Source organism: Hemitrygon akajei, chromosome 3 (genome assembly GCF_048418815.1).
Source record: "Hemitrygon akajei chromosome 3, sHemAka1.3, whole genome shotgun sequence".
Lineage (NCBI taxonomy): Eukaryota > Metazoa > Chordata > Chondrichthyes > Myliobatiformes > Dasyatidae > Hemitrygon > Hemitrygon akajei.
The window spans coordinates 130,049,973-130,070,172 of NC_133126.1; the positions used below are offsets into that span (position 1 = coordinate 130,049,973).

Consider the following 20,200-nt stretch of genomic DNA (forward strand, 5'->3'; position numbering starts at 1 on the left):
AATAAATGATGGCTTTGACAGCAAATCCTGAATTTCACATCAAATGGGTTATTCTACACTTTGTGAGGCAAACTTAATATGCTTCCAAATAGTTAAACATGAACTTACTTTATACAGGGGACAACTGTCAACTCACTACTACCCAAGTTGCACCTTATTATGGGGTGGAATCAGCCCAAAAACAGCGAGGAGTCTCATTCGCTCTCTGCTGCCTGATATCCCAGCAGATTTTCGAGTGCACCCATGTTCAGGAAAAGAGAAGCCTCCTCATAATATTTTCACCTCTGGCGACCTAAAAGATATCAATTGCCGTTCTAACTAAATATTGTGTTACTTTTGAGTCCCCTCAAAAGTATCACCATTTTGGCCAATGGTGGCAATAGATTCATTTGTGTGTTATATTCCAAGAGGTCTCCTTCAAAGAAGCTTCTTCCAAAGTAGGCTTCCCTCTGCTTACCTTCTTGACTGGTCTCCAGCTCAATTTCACCGCCATACGTCCCATGTCCTCCGCTGGTGTGAGCTCTGACCCGGAACACGTATGTTGTCCCTGGTTTTAGTCCATCAACTGTCATGCTGTTAGATTTAGTCTTTAAAACAGTGTAGTTTTGGTCCCTTTGATTCTGTTATGATAAATAAACAAAACAGTCATTTCTTAATGATGCTAAGAAGGACCAGCTCAGATAACAGTGTGCAATTCCAGACATGTGTTAAATTTCATGCAAAAAATGGATAACAAAGTCAGTAGCCAACATGAGATCAAGCTTCTGCTGATTTACATTCAACTAATGCCATACCACATACTTGCACTTCTCAATAAAATGGTTTTCTCTCCATCATACATCTATTGATAAAAGGACAGAGCATTCACTCTACTCCTTGACTTAACCCAAATAGGCCAATTACAACACCCAATTTATAGTGTGAAAAGATGTATGTTACAGTAAACCTGGCTGCTGGACTGATGGCTCCTGCTGACTGGGCCAACAAATCCAAAGCTTTGATTTAAATATAGGATATTCCTCAAAGTTACTTTTCAATGATCTTTGTTCGGTTACTAATGACAGAAATGTATATGCAAAAATATGTGTAATAAGTAGATTGCTGAGCAGGTACTAAATACATTGTATGTCTGTAGTTTCACCTTCAAGGTAAATTTTATTTTCAAAGTACATATGCAACCCTGAGATTCATTTTCCTGTGTGCATACTCAGCTAATCTATAGAAAAGTAACTATAACACGATCAATAAAAGATCACCCAGAGTGCAGTGAACAACAAACTGTGCACATGCAAATATAAATAAATAGCAATAAATAATGACAACATGGCATAAAGAGTTCTTAAAGTGAGATATTTGATTGTGGGAACATTTCAATGATGGGACAAGTGAGTGCACTTATTCCCTTTTATTCCTGATGGCCATGGCATAGTTCCTGAACCTGGTGGTGCGAGTCCTGAGACTCTTGTAGCTTATACCTGATGGCAACAATGAGAAAAGAACATGGTCTGGGTGGTGGGGATCTCTGATGATGGATGTTGCTCTCCTACGACAGTGTTTCATGTAGATGTACTCAATGGTTGGGAGGGTTTTATCTGTGATGTACTGGGCTGAATCCACTACTTCTGTAGGATTTTATGTACAATGACATTGATGTTTCCAGTCAATACGCTCCCCACTACACATCTATAGAAGTTTGTGAAATCTCTGCACAATCCTAAGGAAGTAGACATCACAACAAGGGGACTGATACATGTGGAGGGAGTAAGCAATGGTGTTGGATGTGCTGGATCACACTGCTGTCCGTTTAGCTCTTATACTGTGCGCAGTTTGGACATTTCTTCCTGAGGCAGGTTAGGTTTCCTCCCAAAAGCCAAAGGGTATGCTGGATGGTAGATTAATTGCCTACTGTAAATTATCCATTCTGTAGGAGAGTGGGAGGAAACTCAGGGTGGAATTGATATCCATGCATGAGACAATAGGTTCCCAGGAAACAAACGGGAGAGTTGGACTGCTCGGATTCCATGCCAGCTTTCCATCAGCTGACTGTGCCCCTATGTTCTAAAATAAGTGAGGTACTGAATAGTGGACAGAAAACAGATTGCTAAAAGAAATCCATGGAGGCAAAAGGTGTAAGCTGACATCTTGGATGGAGACACTGCATCAGAACTGAGGGGAGAATGAAGAACTGCCAGTGTATAGCAGTATGAAGGTGGGGTGTTGAAGCGAGGGTAGAAAATAGAGGTTAATAGATGTGGCAGGTGCAACCTGCTTGAGATGAGATGATAAATGCAGGTGGAACCAGATGCAGGAGGTGAAGGAATGGAGAGGAAGACTGCTGGATGTGTGTAGGAAGAGACAGTACAGGTGTGGATTACCTGAAACAGTCATACACTTTAAATGTCAAAAATATTGCAGGAGGTAAGTCATGCATGTGGGACAGATTTCAATGAGACTAATGAAGGTGTACCAAATGAGAGCCCTGTATTTTTCAACAAGGAGCTAAGAACCTTACCTACCTGAAGCCGATACTAAGTTATCCAGCCAAAGAAAGTGAGGATTCACTAACAATGATTAGTAGCAGCAACAAGCAGGAGATAAAGTCCATCATACTTTATCTAATTTCTGTTTTTATTTTCCTTCATTGATGATACTTGGCAATTTCTAGTTCTTGCTAGAATTGCTGGGTTGGGAAGCAAGGACATATAATGACCCCTTGTGCCAATACAACCAGCAATTAGGTTCTTGGGGATGCTCAGATTCCTTCTTATAGCACAGTATTAGGACTGTTCAGTGCTGTCCCAGGTGCTGCAGTACATTTTGCCACAATCAAGGAATTACAGTCCACAACATTTATCAGGAACTCATTTAAATTACTCCCATTTTATTCATTTCTCAGATTTTTCCTACGCACAAAACAAAATCTATTGTGACCCGTGCGTGACTTTGGGATTTGGGATGAGCCCACCAGGGAAATCCCTGTGGTTACAGAAGATGATGCACACTCCATATAGAGTGTATTGGAGGTTAGGGTTGAAGCAAGTCTCTGGAACTGCAAGGCAACAGCTCTACTAGATGTGCAACTGCGCTGCCAAGTTGTGAACCAAATTCTAAATGTAAAGGTTCATGCACATTTCCTTACTCACCTTCTCATAGTAGATAATCTCATACTCCACAATGACACCATTGGCACGGTCTGGACCTTGCCAAGCAAGGGTGATGCTATCCTTGCTTCTCCTCTCCTTCACAATCACGTTTACTTGAACATGGATAAAATAAAAAGTTAGTAAAGTGAGGCACTTCACAGTAACAACTTCAAGACACAATATGGTTGCAACCCAGTCAATCAAACATGAAAGAATATTTATTCTACTTTACATAAATCAAGTCAATGCCCTGATCCACCTTGCAAATATACCAAGAATACACAAGATTCATCAGGTCATTTTTTTGTTAGCTTGTACAGTGCTTTATGTCAGATTACGCTCAGTAAAGCGGTCTCTAAAAAGCAAATTAATTATCTTAAGCTTCTCTCTTCTTAAACATTCAGTTTGAAAAAGTGTAATGGAAAGTATGGAGAAGCCATTTCCAAAGATTGTCAATAATAAAGACAGTTACCACAAATCCTCATGTGACAAGGAAGTGATAGATTATATTAATGATCCATCAATAATCTATGAAAATTATGGGCTAAATTTTGGCAAAAGGCCTAAATCCAATTTGCTGCAAACTGGCAAATCATAGGAGATGAGGGTCAATGTGGGAAGGAAGCTGCAGTTCCCGGAGGTGGTGCAAACCACACTTCGACCAGACATCGTACTGTGGATGAAAATCATCCTAGTGGAGCTCACAGTACCGTGGGAGGAAGGATGAGAGAATACTCACAACAGGAAGTACCAGTCCTTAGACCAGATGCCTTCTCTGCCAATTACCCAGGGTACTTAAAGTACAGACACCGGAAGTGTTTGTTCCACATGCCAGCTGTCTCTGGTCACTTTTTGTACATACAATTAATCTAAGTATATTAATTGTGTTTTATTTATTATTGTATTCTTTATCTTAGTGTGTTTTAATATGCTGCTTTAAATCTGGAATAACAATTATTTTGTTCTGCTTAACTCTTGTGTGCTGGAAGTGATATTAAACAATTTTGACTTTAGCAGTATGCCACCTTAGATGGTATAGTTTTTGTTGAATTCCAGACACTCACATGTGTAGGTTACAGTCAAGAGTTATCAGCCATGATCACAGCAGAGAGCTGTTTTTGTGAAGAGGTCCATTGCTGCTTTCTGGCTGTGTTTCAGATGCAGACGGACAGCAGACAAAATGCTGTGCATGAACTTGCATGATACGTTGCCTTCTGCCACAACAATTATACAGTATTTTCAAAGACCAACACTTCTGAGCTTGATACGGCTACCAAGCTGTACCAGCAAAGGGAGATACACCCACTAAACTGAAGTGTTTTCAAACATAGTGAAGCCATATGTTCTCTCTACCGGCTCTATTTTGCCAAGAGAGAATGGAAAGTATTTAGCTTTCTTTGAATAAATGATCTCATTGGCCACTCTCAAGTAAACACAGGCAGCAGACCTCAACAAGTTGCAATTAACTCTAGCTCCAGTCTGGATAAATCCATAGAAACAAAATGATGTGCAAGAAGCCACTGGGCTCATTGAGTACCTACGGGCTTTGTAGACAATCTCATCTCTTTATCCCGCTCTTTCCCTATCGCCTTGCAACGTATTTTCAGTTAAGTGATGGGCAATTCTCTTTAGAAGTTCCTGTTTTATCCTGAAATAGATTGACCTCCCATTCCCCACCCCCCCCCCAACCAATACCTTCTAGTCAATCGCTTTATATCTTTATCTCTCAGTTCTTCAGCCATCCAGTAATTGGAACAATTTTGTATTTACCATATCTAAATTTGCCATGCTTCATCTTCAATATTCTTTATTGCACAAAAAAACACTTGTCTTCTCCAGTACAACATAATAACTGAATTCCTTTATTTCTAGAATGATTCTAGTAAATCATTTTTCCATCCTCTCTGTGAGCCACATCTGACCAGATGCATTAAAATTCATTGTTACGGTCATCCTGGTAATGAAATCCCAATCTAGTGTAGTTATAGCAGTTCAAGCTTTCAGTAAAGATCTCCTATTTAAATGATAACATCTTTACACATTGACCTTCAGAGTGCAAAATTATGCTCTGGACATCCTGACTATCAGTTCTTGCTGAGAGTCAATTGCTGATTATTAATTAAAAATAAAATTCTGAACATCTTTCATGCAATTGAATGCAATTCATCCAGCAATCTTAAAGTACCGCTGTTACTATTTTGTTGCTCTAGGTTCTTTCAGAGGCTAAAAGTCTGGCATTAATCCCAATATGTCAACTTCCACAAGCACAGTATTTGCACAGCTTGAATGGGGCAGAGGGGCAAGTTTCTTATTCCCCTGCTTTCAACCTCCCCAGGCTTGGAGGAAATAAGGAGAAGTTGGACAAACTATGATTGTTTCTTTGGATTGAAGGAGTCTGAAATGAGTGCCTAATAGAAGTTTGTAAAATTATGTGGGACATAGAGAGTAGACAGACAATTTCTTTTTACCAGGGTTAAAATGCCTAATTCTAAAGGGCATGAATTTAAGGTGGGGGGTGGAATTCGAAGTGGATGTGTGTGCATTTTTTTAAAGAATGGTGGGGGCCTGGATCGCACTGTCAGGGGTGTTAGTGGAGATGTACAATGGAGACATTTAAGAGGCTCTTTGATGGACACATCAGTATGCAGAGAATGGAGGGATATGGACCATGCTGCGGCAGTGTGCTTTAACATAATTAGGCATCATTAGCTTAATTAGTTTGGCACAACTTCACAGGGTGAAGTGTCTATCCCTGTGGCTTACTGCTCTACTAGGAAACCTCCCCTCCCCTAACATCACTTTCTGGCAGTAGCAGAGCCGACTGATAGACAGTGGGTAACCATTCCCTCCCCTAATCATGTGTCTATGAGTACTATTGAGCTCTTACAGGCACTCTAACTGGGACTGGGGTAATTTAGCAAAGACCACAAATTGAGCCTGGGGCCTCTCCGGTTTTAATCAATGCAGCTTCCAGGAAGCCATGCAAGCTTTAAAAACCTCAGAAAAGTGGAGCCTAACCAATATATGGTTTGGCAAGAAATTGAAATGGTGTTTCACCATTACTGGCTTCGGTACATTCCACTGAAGCTGAAAAATTCACATATTGTATTATATTTGGTTTACACATCAGTTGTCATACACCAGTTTCTTCATAGTGGTTTCAATATCTCTTCTAATTTTTTTTGCTGTTTAATCATATCCTTTTCCATTGCAGGCATCCCCTTAATGTGAATAATAAATGAGTTAAAAGTGGGAATTGATCCTCAATCAAACTACTGAAAGCAGGAATAATTGTAAAGGAATGATTCCTTCTAATTTGGCCTCTCTCCTGTCCAACTGAACTACAACTGGAATATTTGCACTTTCCCATCCTGGAGGGATAACTGGAAGTACTCTGAAAACTCCTGCCTCGAAGGTAATAAAATAAGAGCATTATGGCTCTAAGAAAATTGGCCATATGGTTTTGCAGTTTGTTCAATTGTGCAGCAAACACTTAATTTTGCATCACTCTCTCCCACCATACAAGCAAATCTACAAATAAATAGCTCTGAGAGACTCACAATTACAATGGTGCATAGTGATTAGAGTTGCGGATCATTAGGAGTGCAATCACTTGGCTCTGATTACTGAAGTAATCCCTTTGGCACAAAATGGCAAGTCATTCTTGATTTTCACAGTGGAAGAAAAACACAGCACGCAGAATTATAAATATTGGGTGCTACTGATAGTCTAAAACTCAAATTACAATCGTCTCTGCTGCAAACATATTATATGCATCTCCAAAGTGAGTGAGGTTACAAGGATTAAATAAATGTCTTTTTATTATTCCCTACTGGTCATAATGCTAACAGAATATTGAGAGGAAGGCAGAATCAGGTTTCCCTTTCTGATAAAATGGGCCACAGGCTCTCAATGGTTTGACTTTTAATCAATGCAGTTTCACAGGCAATGCAACTGGGAGAACATACTGTGTTTCATAGCCTTGGGCTGTGGTGGAATAATGTACCTGGATTCTGATTTTGGTTATGTTTAAAGGAAATTGGCATTGCTTAGGATCACAAGCAAAACAAGAGCAGTTATTCTTCCTCCTGGATATTTGAACTTAACATTGTAATTTCAATACATAGAAACAGAAAACCTACAGCACAATACAGGTCCTTCGGCCCACAAAGTTGTGCCGATCATGTCCCTACCTTAGAAATTACTAGGCATGCCATTAGCCCTATATTTTTCTAAGCTCCACATACCTGTCTATAAGTCTCTTAAAAGACCGAATCGTATCCGCTTCCACCACCATTGCTGGTAGCCCATTCCATGCACTCACTACTCTCTGAGTAAAAAACTTACCCCTGACATCACATCAGTACCTACTCCCCAGCACCTTAAATCTGTGTCCTCTTGTGGCAACCATTTCAGCCCTGGGAAAAAGCCTCTGACTATCCACACGATCAATGCCTCTCATCATCTTATACACCTCTATCTGGTCACCTCTCATCCTCCGTTGCTCCAAGGAGAAAAGGCCGAGTTCACTTAACCTGTTTTCATAAGGCATGCTCCCCAATCCAGGCAACATCCTTGTAAGTCTCCTCTGCACCTTTTCTATGGTTTCCACATCCTTCCTGTAGTGAGATGACCAGAATTGAGCACAGAACACTAAGTGGGGTCTGACCAGGGTCCTATATAGCTGTAACATTACCTCTTGTCTCTTAAATTCAATCCCACAATTGATGAAGGCCAAAGCACTGTATGCCTTCTTAACCACATAGTCCACCTCTGCAGCTGCTTTGAGCATCCTATGGACTCGGACGTCAAGATCCCTCTGATCGTCCACACTGCCAAGAGTCTTACCATTATTACTATATTCTTAAAAAAAGTCAACTTTTATTAAGGGAAGGGCAAATGCTACAGTTAAAACCTGCACAATCAGTAAGTGTTTTTCTTGGTGTTTCAAAGTTTGGACATAACTTCAGCAGTTTTTAAGGATAATTGGGGAAATTAGTAATGGGCAAGTTAATAACATGCTAGATTCTTGATTAGTCAGGGCATGAAGATATACAGGGAGAAAGAAGGCAGGAGATTGGGGCTGAGAGGGAAATGGACTGGCCATGATGAAATGGTGGAACAGACTCGATGGGCCAAATGGCCTAATTCCTTTATCTTATGGTCTTATAAAGAGAAAATATTTGTTAGTTACTTGGGTTAGGACGAAACATCCACAAAGCATAGGAGTGAAATAAGGAAATCCTATTTATAGAAGGTGATAGAAGTATGGAATTTTCCCCTACCCATGATCATTAAGTCTAGGTCAGTTGTAAATTTGTTATCAGCTTGATTTTTTTTCCTTAAAGCATACAGAGAGAAGTTAAAGTGTAGCCATGGGTGTTTCTTCTTAATGCAGTTGGAAATGGAAAGGGAAGTCACATACTAATATTAACCTGCTGGAGGAACTCAATGTCAAGCAGCATTTGTGGGAGGAGAACAAATGAACCTTTTGTAGGTTTTGGACCCAAGATGAGTTCATTTCCACCACAGATACTGCGTTACCTGCTAAGTTCCCCCAGCAGATTGCATGTTGCTCCATAATTCCAGTGTCTGCAGTCTCTTTCATTTCGTATTCTAATATGCTTGTTTCTTTTATGTGAGTTAATACTGATTTCCATATTTGTTTCCAAAACCAAAATGACTCTCTTAACAATCAAGATCTAGCTACTTTATGACTGATGACCTCTAACAAATAGTCACTCCCAGAAATGACACATTTCAAAGCATTTCTTGCAATTATTGAGTTGCTATTCATGGTAACTGGAATTCAAGTGATAGTTTGCAGTTAGTAACAGAGGAAAGAGACTCACTTACCAGCCTGGCTGGTCATGATGTTGACAGAGATATACTGCTTTGGGCCGGGGCTCAATTCAGACACCCCATTCACAGCCTCAAGGTCGAAGGTATAATTAGTATGAGGCAGCAGATCCGTAACAAGAACTTTAGTATATATTAATCCAAATTGACGGGGGATGAAATGGAGGCTGCTCCCACATGTGCTGCACTTCCTGTTGTCTCCCACACACTTTCTGCAGTGTACGTTGTACGTGATGTCATTTCTGCCACCGCTGTCTCTAGGCGGGTTCCATTCTAAGACGAGTGAAGTCTCATTTGTTGTGGATATGGGGTTTTCTGGTGGAGAGGGAGGCTCTAACGTTGGAGAGAAAAGAAGATAAAGAACAATAAAGCTGGTTACATATACTCCATGTACATTCACTAAAGAAAACTATTTCCTGCTTTTTTCTTGGATTGATGATCTAATTCCTCACACGGAATATGTTAGGAAGGCCAAGGGGAGATCTAATGGAGGTTTCTAAGATTATGAGAGACGTAGATAGACAGGGAGTATCATTTTCCCAGGATAGAAATATTTAATACTAGAGGGCATGCACTGAAGGTAGGTGAGGGGCAAATTTTTTTACTCAGAGAGCAGTGGATGCGCGAGATGCACTGCCTGGTATCGTAGTAGAAGTAAATACATTGGAGGATTTTAAGAGACGTTCCGCTAGGCACATGATTATGAGGAAGATAGAGGGGTATGGACATTGTGTAGGTAGGAGGGATTGGTTTTTGATTTAGTTTTTAGCTGGTTTGGCACAACATTGCAGGTGAAGGGTTCTTCCTGTGCTATGTTCTATCAATTGAACATTTTCCAGTAGTGTCATTCATTCTATGTCAGAATACTCCCTGTAATGATGATTAGTGTTATATAACATGATGGCACTGGACAACAGGAGATTAGATTCAGATGTACAAGATCATGGTTAGTTTAAAAATGAGTCTTCCAATCTATAACAGGCATTTTCCCTTTAATTGAATTTCAATAGACATGTATATTCTGAGGATCCGAGACTAATTACACTAAATCAAAAATAAAACTACCACATTATTAACCAGTGCTTGTGAATTCTAAGCTCTGGTCTTGCCATTATGGTTTTCTCCTTTGTTTTAAAATGTTGATATTTGTGACCTAAGAAAGTTTACTGACATATGCTGGGTCACCAGACTTAATCCTTCACTGGTAGAAAAAATCCAATTCAGACAAAACAGTGCAGACAAAACGATCAGATCATACTTACAAGGTACAAATTTCTGCTCCAAGTGTAAGTGTGAGTAATGTTCTGACTACAGGGTACAATGTTCCTGCATCCTTAATGTTAGTGCTCATCAGTTTCAGGTCTCATTTCCTCTCATGGGTGCAATCAATAATATTACAAGTATTCTGATCAGGGCTATCAAGTAGTAAAATAAAAATTTCCCAAGTGTATTGTGATTTTAATCAACTAATTTTTTGAATAGCTACATAGTTTTAATGTTCAAAAGACTATAACCTTTATAGCCATCATTTAAAAGTGTTCAGTCTCAGACACATTTCCTGCCACCCCTAGCTTTATACAGACCTCAGGTTATATACATATATTCCCAAACTCATCCTATAAACAGTGGGTTGCCCAAGTCTACCACATCTTCCAGCCCAATCATCTGAAAATCACTGCACATCCCCAATTCAATATTCTTGCACATCCCTGATTTTTATTGCTAAATCATTGATGACTGTGTGATTTTTAATAAGCAACTAGGTTGGAATCTTTGCTAACCTTGTACAATAATGACTTTGAGAACACATGTTTGAAACCAGGCTACCCTATAATGATTACATAATTTTTGCTCCAAGTGTTGAGGAGGGAGTCTGATTTAAATGAATCAGAGAGAGGAAATGTGTGGGAGAACAAGTTTGTGGATGTCCCACCACATAGGTTCTCCCCTTGCCCATATCTTTCTCTCTTTTCTTCCTTGCCTTTGACCTTCCCCTTCTCATTCTATCTATTCTCTGGTATCCAGCAATAAGGCAGGAAGTTCCATGATTTTCAGGATGGTGGGCTTGGGAAAAGATGTTTGTGATCTGAGGCCTGAGAGAATGTCAGAGGGTTTGACAGGAGACTGTCTGGGATTATTTGTACAAAGCAAGTGCTTCTAGGATCCTATTGTTCAATAATTTATTTCCCTATAAAACTGTTGGAGATTATTTGTCTAATACATTATTTCTGAATAAAACTCAAGCAGTCACCAAACATGAATAACACTTCAAATAGCCCATGAATCTACCAATGCAGAAATTGTGCTCCAAGTGATTCTTCAAATCTATAATTCTGACATTTCTTCACTGACTGTATTTTGTCCATTTTGTTTGAAGTGTAGAACCAGAAATACACATGGACCTAAACTGACCAGCAGATCCATGGCTTTGGAGGACTGATTGAACACTACTTCTCCACAGCTAGAATTTTGCTGCTTACTGTTATGTTTGTTTTTCATAAAGACAAACCATGTGGGTATACGCTAGAACATTTTTATTAAGAGGTCTTTAGTGCCACACTGAGTGCACGCAACCAGCTCATCCAGTTATATTCGGTTCCTGGTGAACACCCTACATTTCAAACTGGAAACTCAACTTCTTTATTATGTACACATATAATAACACATCTTCCCTTTTTAAAAAAAAAACACAATACTTTGTCCTCATAAACCTGCAAGAGACAATAATCCTTTCTAACCAAGAGATCTACGCTAATGGAGACACCTCGTTCTCCCTTGTTAGGGAGCGAGGGAGCCCCAAAGGCTACTGGGTGAATGAGTAGTCTCTGGAGTACTGCAAGTCTGTGTCTTTGCTGTCACTTTACTGCATGCTCGAGTGATGGGTGCCGATGCTTTTTTTTGCTGGTGGGGGGAGGTGGATCATTGCGTGCTGCTGCTTATGCATGGGAGGGAAGGAAGCTGGGGGGGGACTTTGGGGTTCTAACATTTAACTGTCATTCATTCTTTGGGACACTCTGTTTTTGTGGATGGTTGCAAAGAAAAAGCATGTCAGGATGTATACTGTATACATATCTCTGACATTAAATGCACTTTTGAAACCTTAACTTCTTTGTAATGAGCAAATAGTTCCTTATTCACTCATAAAATTTCAATTGGTCTCTGAGGAGGTTTGATGATTTTATTTCTGCTATTTGTTTCCACGGATGTATTGCTTTCATTTGCTGTGTTAATATTAGCATCTTTCTGAGAGCTCTGATCAGTTCATTTCTTTCAAATCCTTCTGCCAAGATACTATCTGTTCATCTCTATTCTTGCTTGTGCTGTGTGACCATTATTTGTTCCACGTGCTCCATAATGGAGCCCTGGACTGCATCCATGTAATCAGTAATTCTTTGCAAAAGTTCCAACTGATTCTGTCTCAATTCACAGTGCTCCTTCTGTTGACTGCACATCATAGATAGCAATTCTTCCTGTTGGTTTATGTTTAACTTTTGCTGTTGTTCTGATCTTGGGGACTGTGTGGTCTCCCCATATTCTTTTTTATCTTTCCTCTTCAGAGAGGATTGTGGAGATATTATTGGCTTCCAGTCTTTAAATGGAAGTCAAAGAGAGGCAGGTTTTAAACCGAAGCTGCATCATGTGGAAGCAAGTCTGGTGACGATTTCATCACGATGACTCTGTCCAGCACTGGCATCCTGACCATCATGCTAGAAAAGCTGGTATGGATGTTTATGGAAAGGTGGAGTTCTTGTGTTTCTCTTGCATAACCTCTCTGGAACTGTTAAGAGTTTCTCGAGTTACTTCAGGTGAGCATCTAAGTCCCTCAAAGACATCTGCGTAGTCTTCCAGGAGTGTTGTGTGGTTATTTTTGCCTGTGAAGCCACTATGAAAACTCTTCCCCCATGTTGAGCTTTCATGTGCACTCAGACCTAATATTGTCTGTACTCTCAGTAGTTGTGCCTTTGGGAGCTGTGGTCTCTTTTACTGGAAAGTTCTCTGCAGTATAGCCTGTCACTTTTAACTTCACTGGGTAAATCTTGCTGTTCACTTTCAGAGTCTTGTAATTATCCACTGATAAGAGATTCACCTGGGCTCCAGTGTCAAGCTTGAATGGAATTACTGTCCCATTCACAGTCACTGGAACAATCCATTCTGTTTTACCAGCACCAGCCGTCTGCAGAAAATCCAAAGAGACTCCCTCTATTTCCTCATTAATCTCTTGGTAGCCCCAGCTTTGCAGCACGTTGCAATGATTCTTCTTCCCACAATTATTGCAGGACTTTCCATAAGCAGAACACATCTCTGCGATGTGCCTACCTCTATATTTGCTGTTTGAGCCTTCCTTTTTGCTTTCCTATTGCCTTGGGAAATGCCTCGTGCTCTGTCCCTCTATTTTCACTGTTGAGTCTGCCCTGTGTAGCTCCTGAGCTTGTGCTTCTGTGGAAAACTACATAGATGCGTGAGGATTTCCATTATTACCCATGATGGGAATTTTTGGGCTCTCCCCTGAATTTTGTGGTGAATTTGGTGATATTCTGGAACAATACACTCTCCGGCCTACAACTTCTCTCCACCAGAACCTTACTTGCTTCTATTACCTTCCATATTCACGCAGTCCTTCCCCCCCCCCCCCCCCCATGTACTCTCCATAATTAGACCTCATGACGACTTTTGACACCGTGTTACGTTTGTTCTTAATAAAGACAATGCTGGTGTGGTAATGCTAGCACATTTTATTCGGTACGCTGTTCAACCACCGCACGTGCATCCAGCTCACCCATGCCATTTCCAGTTCTGGTTGAACTACCCACAATGCACACTAGGAACTGAAGTTCTTTATTATGCGCGCACATAAAAACACACTTATTACAAGCACTTCTGAACAGAACAGCGATATGGTGGCACATCCAGTCGCAGCAGCGATTCCAGCACCAACTAATGGTGTAATTGCAGATTGCAAGTGTAATTTATGTCTTCCTAACGAGTGCAAGACACCGTTCGATATTAAGCACACCAAGTACTGCAAGCCTACCTCACTAGCAAGTTGTTGGACAGCGGATGAGCTCTGCAGTATGTGTTACTGCACACTGTGGTGTTGCCTGTTACTGCCACCCCGGGGAGACGCTGTCGGAAGTGGTGTGCAAGGAAACAAAAGTGCACTTGTATTCCTGCGAGACTAAAGGCAAAACCCTACAAGCCAGCTCTCCCATCAATTCTGCTTTGAAATGTTCAATTGCTGGAAAATAAACTAGATTGCCTGTGTCTGAGTCTGAATCAGCGTGAGATGAAGGACAGTTGCGTGCTCTTCCGGACAGCAGCAGGATACCATCCCTGAAAAGGCCATCCAGCTAGAGGGCTTCAGCTCTCTCCTGGTTCCCATGATCTCTGGCAACACCTATGATGGCAGTGCGCGCATCTACGTGCATAAAAAAACAGGTGTGTGAACACCTTGGTAGTTATGACTCTCTGTTCACCTCTGGTAGAGTTCTTAATGGCAAAGTGCAAACCCTTCTGTTTACTGAGGAGGTTCACTGCTATTGTGATCGTGACTGTATATATTACCCCGTGTTAATGCAGGGGAAGCACTGCGGGAGCTCTATGGTGTCATCTCTGATCTACAAACCACATCCTGATGGTTTCTTTATTGTTGATGGTGACTTCAAACATGCTAATTTATATAAAAACATTACTGCCTAAATTCTATCAGCATGTTTACTTTGCTACCAGAGATGAGAACGCTTTAGACTTGGTTTAAACTAACATCCCTGGTGCATACAAAGCTGTTCTCCATCCTTACCTCAATCTCTGACCACTTATCTGTTATGCTAATTCCTGTATACAGACCACTGATTAGCGAGTCAAAGGGAGATCACCATCGTTTCAAAAAGTCAGAGGAACATGTTCAGAGAGGCGGCTGCTTACGACTGACACGTTAACATCGATGAATATGCAAGATTGGTGATTGGCTACGTAGAGAGGTACACTGAGGATGAGACCTATATGTGAGGGCAAATCAGAAGCCATGGCTGACAGCAGAAGTCCAGGCACAGCTGAGAGATCAGGGTGCTGCCTTCAGATTGGGGGGGGGGGGGGGGGGGTGGGATAAGACAGCTCTCAGGCCAGCAAGAGCTGTACTTCCCTGCACCACCAGGAAGGCAAAACAGGATTTTTCAGAGAGAATGTATACCCATTCCTGTGACACCAGAGACACGAACCACACGTGGCAGGGCATTCAGCCCTTAACAGGCTACAAGTCCAACCTGTGCACCAATGACAGTGACGCTTCTCTTCCTCATAGGCTAAATGCCTTTTACGCTTGGTTTGACACAATTTGTGCCTGGAGGAAGACCCCTCCCCTCCTGCCCAAGGTACAGCCACTCTTTCTGGCTGCAGCTGATGTGAAGAAGATCCTAGCCAGGGTCAACCCACATAAAACCGTGGGGCCCCAATAACATACCTGGTCAGGTGATGAGGGACCGTGTAAGCCTAGTTAACTGAGGTTCGAAGAGGCACCTTCAACATCTCTCTGAAACAGTCCACTATCCCTTCAGGCTTCAAGGCAGCCACCATCATCCTGTTCCCACGAGGACGACAGTAATTTGCCACAACAACCACCATCCAGCGGCACTGGCCTTAACAATAATGAAGTGCTTTGAGTGGTACATTATGAATCACATTAAGTGCCATCTTCCTACTACATTAGACTCCTTTCAATTAGCTTATCACTCATATTGGTCGACTGATGATGCCATAGCATCTGCACTCTACTCTGTCCTGTCCCACCTGGTAATTGATACCTCGTACACCAGCATGCTGTTTACTGACTTCAGCTTGTCACTTAATATGATCATCCCAACCTGGCGTCCACAGACCTCTTGCTCAATAGTATTGGTCCATGGCATAAAAAAGGTTGGGAACCCCTGCCTTAGAAGCTGGTGGGTAAATTTTCCTTGTTGGGTCTCAACACCCCTCTCTGTAACTGAACCCTGAATTTGACAGGAAGAACATAGTCAGTTCGCGTTGGCAGAAACATCTCTAGCTCTATTACGCTGAATACTGAAGCTCAGCCCGCTGCTGTTCACACTGCTGGTGCATGACTGCACAGCAAGATCCAATTAAAACCGAACTGTCACTGATAACACAACAGTGGCTGTCTTCATCAACAACAACAATGAAACGGTGTAGAAAGGGGAGGTAGAGCAGCTGGTAAAATGGCGCGAGCACAACTTGAGGCTCAACATGGACAAGACCGCAGTAATGATTGTGGACTTTAGGAAGGTGCAGGCTGACCCATTTCCGTTGCACACGAACAGCTCCTCCATGAGGAGAATTAGGAGCACCATAGTTCTGGGGTGCAGATCATGGACAATCTCAGCTGGTCCCTCAACACCGCCTCTTTGGACAAGAAGGCATGACAACGTCTCCATTCCTGTGGAGATTGAGGCTCCTCATCTCCCAATCTAACCAACTTTATAGGAGCACCATCGACAGTGTTCTGAGCAGCTGCACCAACATCTAGTATGAGAATTGCAAGTCAGATTGTAACACCTGCATTGCACTGGTTTTCAATCGCGTGTGACTAGTTGCCACACTTTTCAAGAAAATCAAATTACATAGTACTACATTAGGTCATCAGAAGATTCCAGTTATTGGAAGGAGGCAGTGAATAGAAACCACACACTTCTGGAGATGAGTTTTGTTTATAAAAAAATTTCAAAATTCCAACATTCTGTTTAGATTCCAAATCTTAGATAGCAAACCAATCCTTTTTGATTAGAATCAGTGAGATTCCTTTATTACTCTAATCTCTCTAATTAGATCTAGTGTTATTCCTATTTAAAAGTTTACAGACTAAACTTTCCTTTTTACATAGCCCTTGCTAGTTAGAAAACCAAATATAATTCTTATTCTTAAGTATCATAGTTAACTTCAATTTCATTTCCAGGCAGTATATCCATGTTTATATTCAAATTCAAAAATGATATATACACAGTTTAACTCCTTTCACGACAATTCTCCAACAACACAACTTTTAGACAATGTAAATCTCATTCAGTGACTTATCAAAGTCTGCAATAATAATTAGTTCTTTCATAAAATCAAATTCAGATTCTTCGAATGAAAATAAACTTGTACATCTAACCAAATTAAATCCTCTGTATCATCACACATTTTGTTCCCGCACTGGTTCGTCGAATTTAGGGTAGCTTGTCATCTTCTTTCATGGTTCATTAAAATGAAATAGTTTATCATCCACAGCAAGTCAATTCCCAGACTTGTACAAAAACTTCACCAAATCCTTTGGTATAATTTTACAGAACTGATTCCCGATGACACAATAGGGATCTTGGACACTCGTCCCTGCCAATATTGTCTCGTTATAGCTGCTGCATGTTATAGCCATAGCTTCAATAAGTCTTCTATTGCTATTGTCTCCCTTTCAGGGGTTTCACCCTGAGGTTTCCAAGTTAGTAGGGTAAAGATACTCAACTACTAATTCCACTCTTAACAGCTCATGTTTCATTTAAACATATAAGATTATTAAGGGATTGGACATGCTAGAGGCAGGAAACATGTTCCTGATATTGGGGACAGCCAGAACCAGAGGCCACAGTTTAAGAATAAGCGGTAGGCCATTTAGAACAGAGTTGAGGAAAAACTTTTTCACCCAGAGAGTTGTGGATCTGTGGAATGCTCTGCCTCAGATGTTTTCAAGAAAGAGTTAGATAGAGCCCTTAAAGATAGCAGAGTCAAGGGGTATGGGGAGAAGGCAGGAACAGGGTACTGATTGTGGATGATCAGCCATGATCACATTGAATGGTGGTGCTGGCACGAAGGGCTGAATGGCCTACTCCCGCACTTATTGTCTATTGTCTTCAGCTTCTAATTGTTGCTGTGTTTCTCTCTTTGTCCCTGCCTACATCAGCCATGCCTCTTCTCGCATAGTGTTTTTATTTCAAATTCTCTTTAAAAAAAAAATCGGTTAACTTCGTTTTCATCCCTCTGCAGGTGAAGCGTTCGAACAATACATCTTTGGGTTTAATTAACCTGGATTACAATATGATTGCAAGTCCCTTCAAAGGACTCTGAGGACTGCTGAGAGGATCATCAAGCCCTCAGAGGTATTTATCAGGATGCTGTGGACACAGGACCCTTAGCACTGTCAATGATCACTCCCATGTGTCCAGGAACCTCACTGAACCCCTGCCATCAGGCGGGAGGTACTCTAGCATTAGGACAAGAACAGCTCGGATGAGAAACAGCTTCCTTCCTCAATGCCATAAGACTACTGAACTCCCTGCCACCACACAGGTCTCATTGCACATGAAGCACCAGTACAGTTATACTGTTTGCTTTTTAAACTTGTATCATAAATGCACCTTTTTTGTTAATTTATTTATGGTAATATTACATTATGTGTTATATGTGAATTACATGTAGTGTGTTTTGCACCTTAGCCTGGATGAATGTTGTTTAGTTTGGCAGTATACATGTGTACAGTTGGATGACAATAAACTAAATTTGAGCTTGAACCGCCAGAAATATACTCTGAGCCCCAGCTTTCTACATATTCAAGGGTAAAGTGCAAACCTGAGTTGTCCATATATATATTAATATATATTAATGATTTAGACGAGGGAATTAAATGCAGCATCTCCAAGTTTGCGGATGACACGAAGCTGGGCGGTGGTGTTAGCTGTGAGGAGGATGCTAAGAGGATGCAGGGTGACTTGGATAGGTTAGGTGAGTGGGCAAATTCATGGCAGATGCAATTAAATGTGGATAAATGTGAGGTTATCCACTTTGGTTGCAAGAACAGGAAAACAGATTATTATCTGAATGGTGGCCAATTAGGAAAAGGGGAGATGCCTTGAGACCTGGGTGTCATTGTACACAAGTCATTGAAGGTGGGCATGCAGGTACAGCAGGCGGTGAAAAAGGCAAATGGTATGTTGGCATTCACAGCAAAAGGATTTGAGTACAGGAGCAGGGAGGTTCTACTGCAGTTGTACAAGGCCTTGGTGAGACCACACCTAGAGTATTGTGTGCCGTTTTGGTCCCCTAATCTGAGGAAAGACATTCTTGCCATAGAAGGAGTACAGAGAAGGTTCACCAGATTGATTCCTGGGATGGCAGGACTTTCATATGAAGAAAGACTGGATCGACTAGGCTTATACTCACTGGAATTTAGAAGATTGAGGGGGGATCTTATTGAAACATATAAAATTCTAAAGGGATTGGACAGGCTAGATGCAGGAAGATTGTTTCCGATGTTGGGGAAGTCCAGAATGAGGGGTCACAGTTTAAGGATAAAGGGGAAGCTTTTTAGGACCAACATGAGGAAAAACTTCTTCACACAGAGAGTGGTGAATCTGTGGAATTCTCTGCCACAGGAAACAGTTGAGACTGGTTCATTGGCTATATTTAAGAGGAAGTTAGATATGGCCCTTGTGGCTAAAGGGATCAGGGGGTATGGAGAGAAAGCAGGTACAGGGTTCTGAGTTGGATGATCAGCCATGATCATACTGAATGGCGGTGCAGGCTCGAAGGGCCAAATGGCCTACTCCTGCGCCTATTTTCTATGTTTCTATGTCCAGATGTCCCATATTGCTTCTCTGAGGGACTTCCCAACATCTATAATGTGGAAATTGCCTCTCAGATGCTATTGTATCTGATGCAGAATGCAAGACTCAGCTGATTTAATAGTATCACAGCGCAAAAGTATTAACTCAAAATTAAAAGTTACTTTTTTAAAAACTCTCTACAATTCTTTGTGTTTCAGTTAATTTTCTAACTTTAAGCTTATTTGAATTTTATGGACACTTATTACCAATTAGTCAAGAAAAGACCCACCTCCTTTCCCTCTCCTCTTTTCTCATCTCCACTCATCTCGCCATCATCCTTTTACCCTCTCCTGAGCCCATGGAGTTCTTCTGAAGTGTGATCACTTTATTAATGTAGGAAGCAAGGAGCCAATTTGCCCTCAAGATCACACAAGCAACATTAAAGTGATTTGTTAATTTGTTTTATAGATAGATAGATAGATAGATAGATAGATAGATAGATAGATAGATAGATAGATAGATAGATAGATAGATAGATAGATAGATAGATAGATAGATAGATAGATAGATAGATAGATAGATAGATAGATAGATAGATAGATAGATAGATAGATAGATAGATAGATAGATAGA

General features: G+C 41.0%; 1 protein-coding gene across 2 annotated transcripts in view; it reads right to left on the reverse strand.

Annotated features, from left to right (window-relative positions):
• The window catches only part of epha4b (eph receptor A4b), a 361,017-nt gene that overhangs the window by 123,483 nt on the left and 217,334 nt on the right, over positions 1–20,200 (reverse strand). For both annotated transcript variants that reach the window (XM_073040810.1, XM_073040809.1), the window contains 3 exons: positions 9,000–9,335; positions 3,144–3,256; positions 458–620 (listed from right to left, as the gene is read on the reverse strand). In XM_073040810.1, coding sequence (XP_072896911.1) covers positions 458–620; positions 3,144–3,256; positions 9,000–9,335 — 612 coding nt within the window. The remainder of the gene's footprint in view (positions 1–457; positions 621–3,143; positions 3,257–8,999; positions 9,336–20,200) is intronic.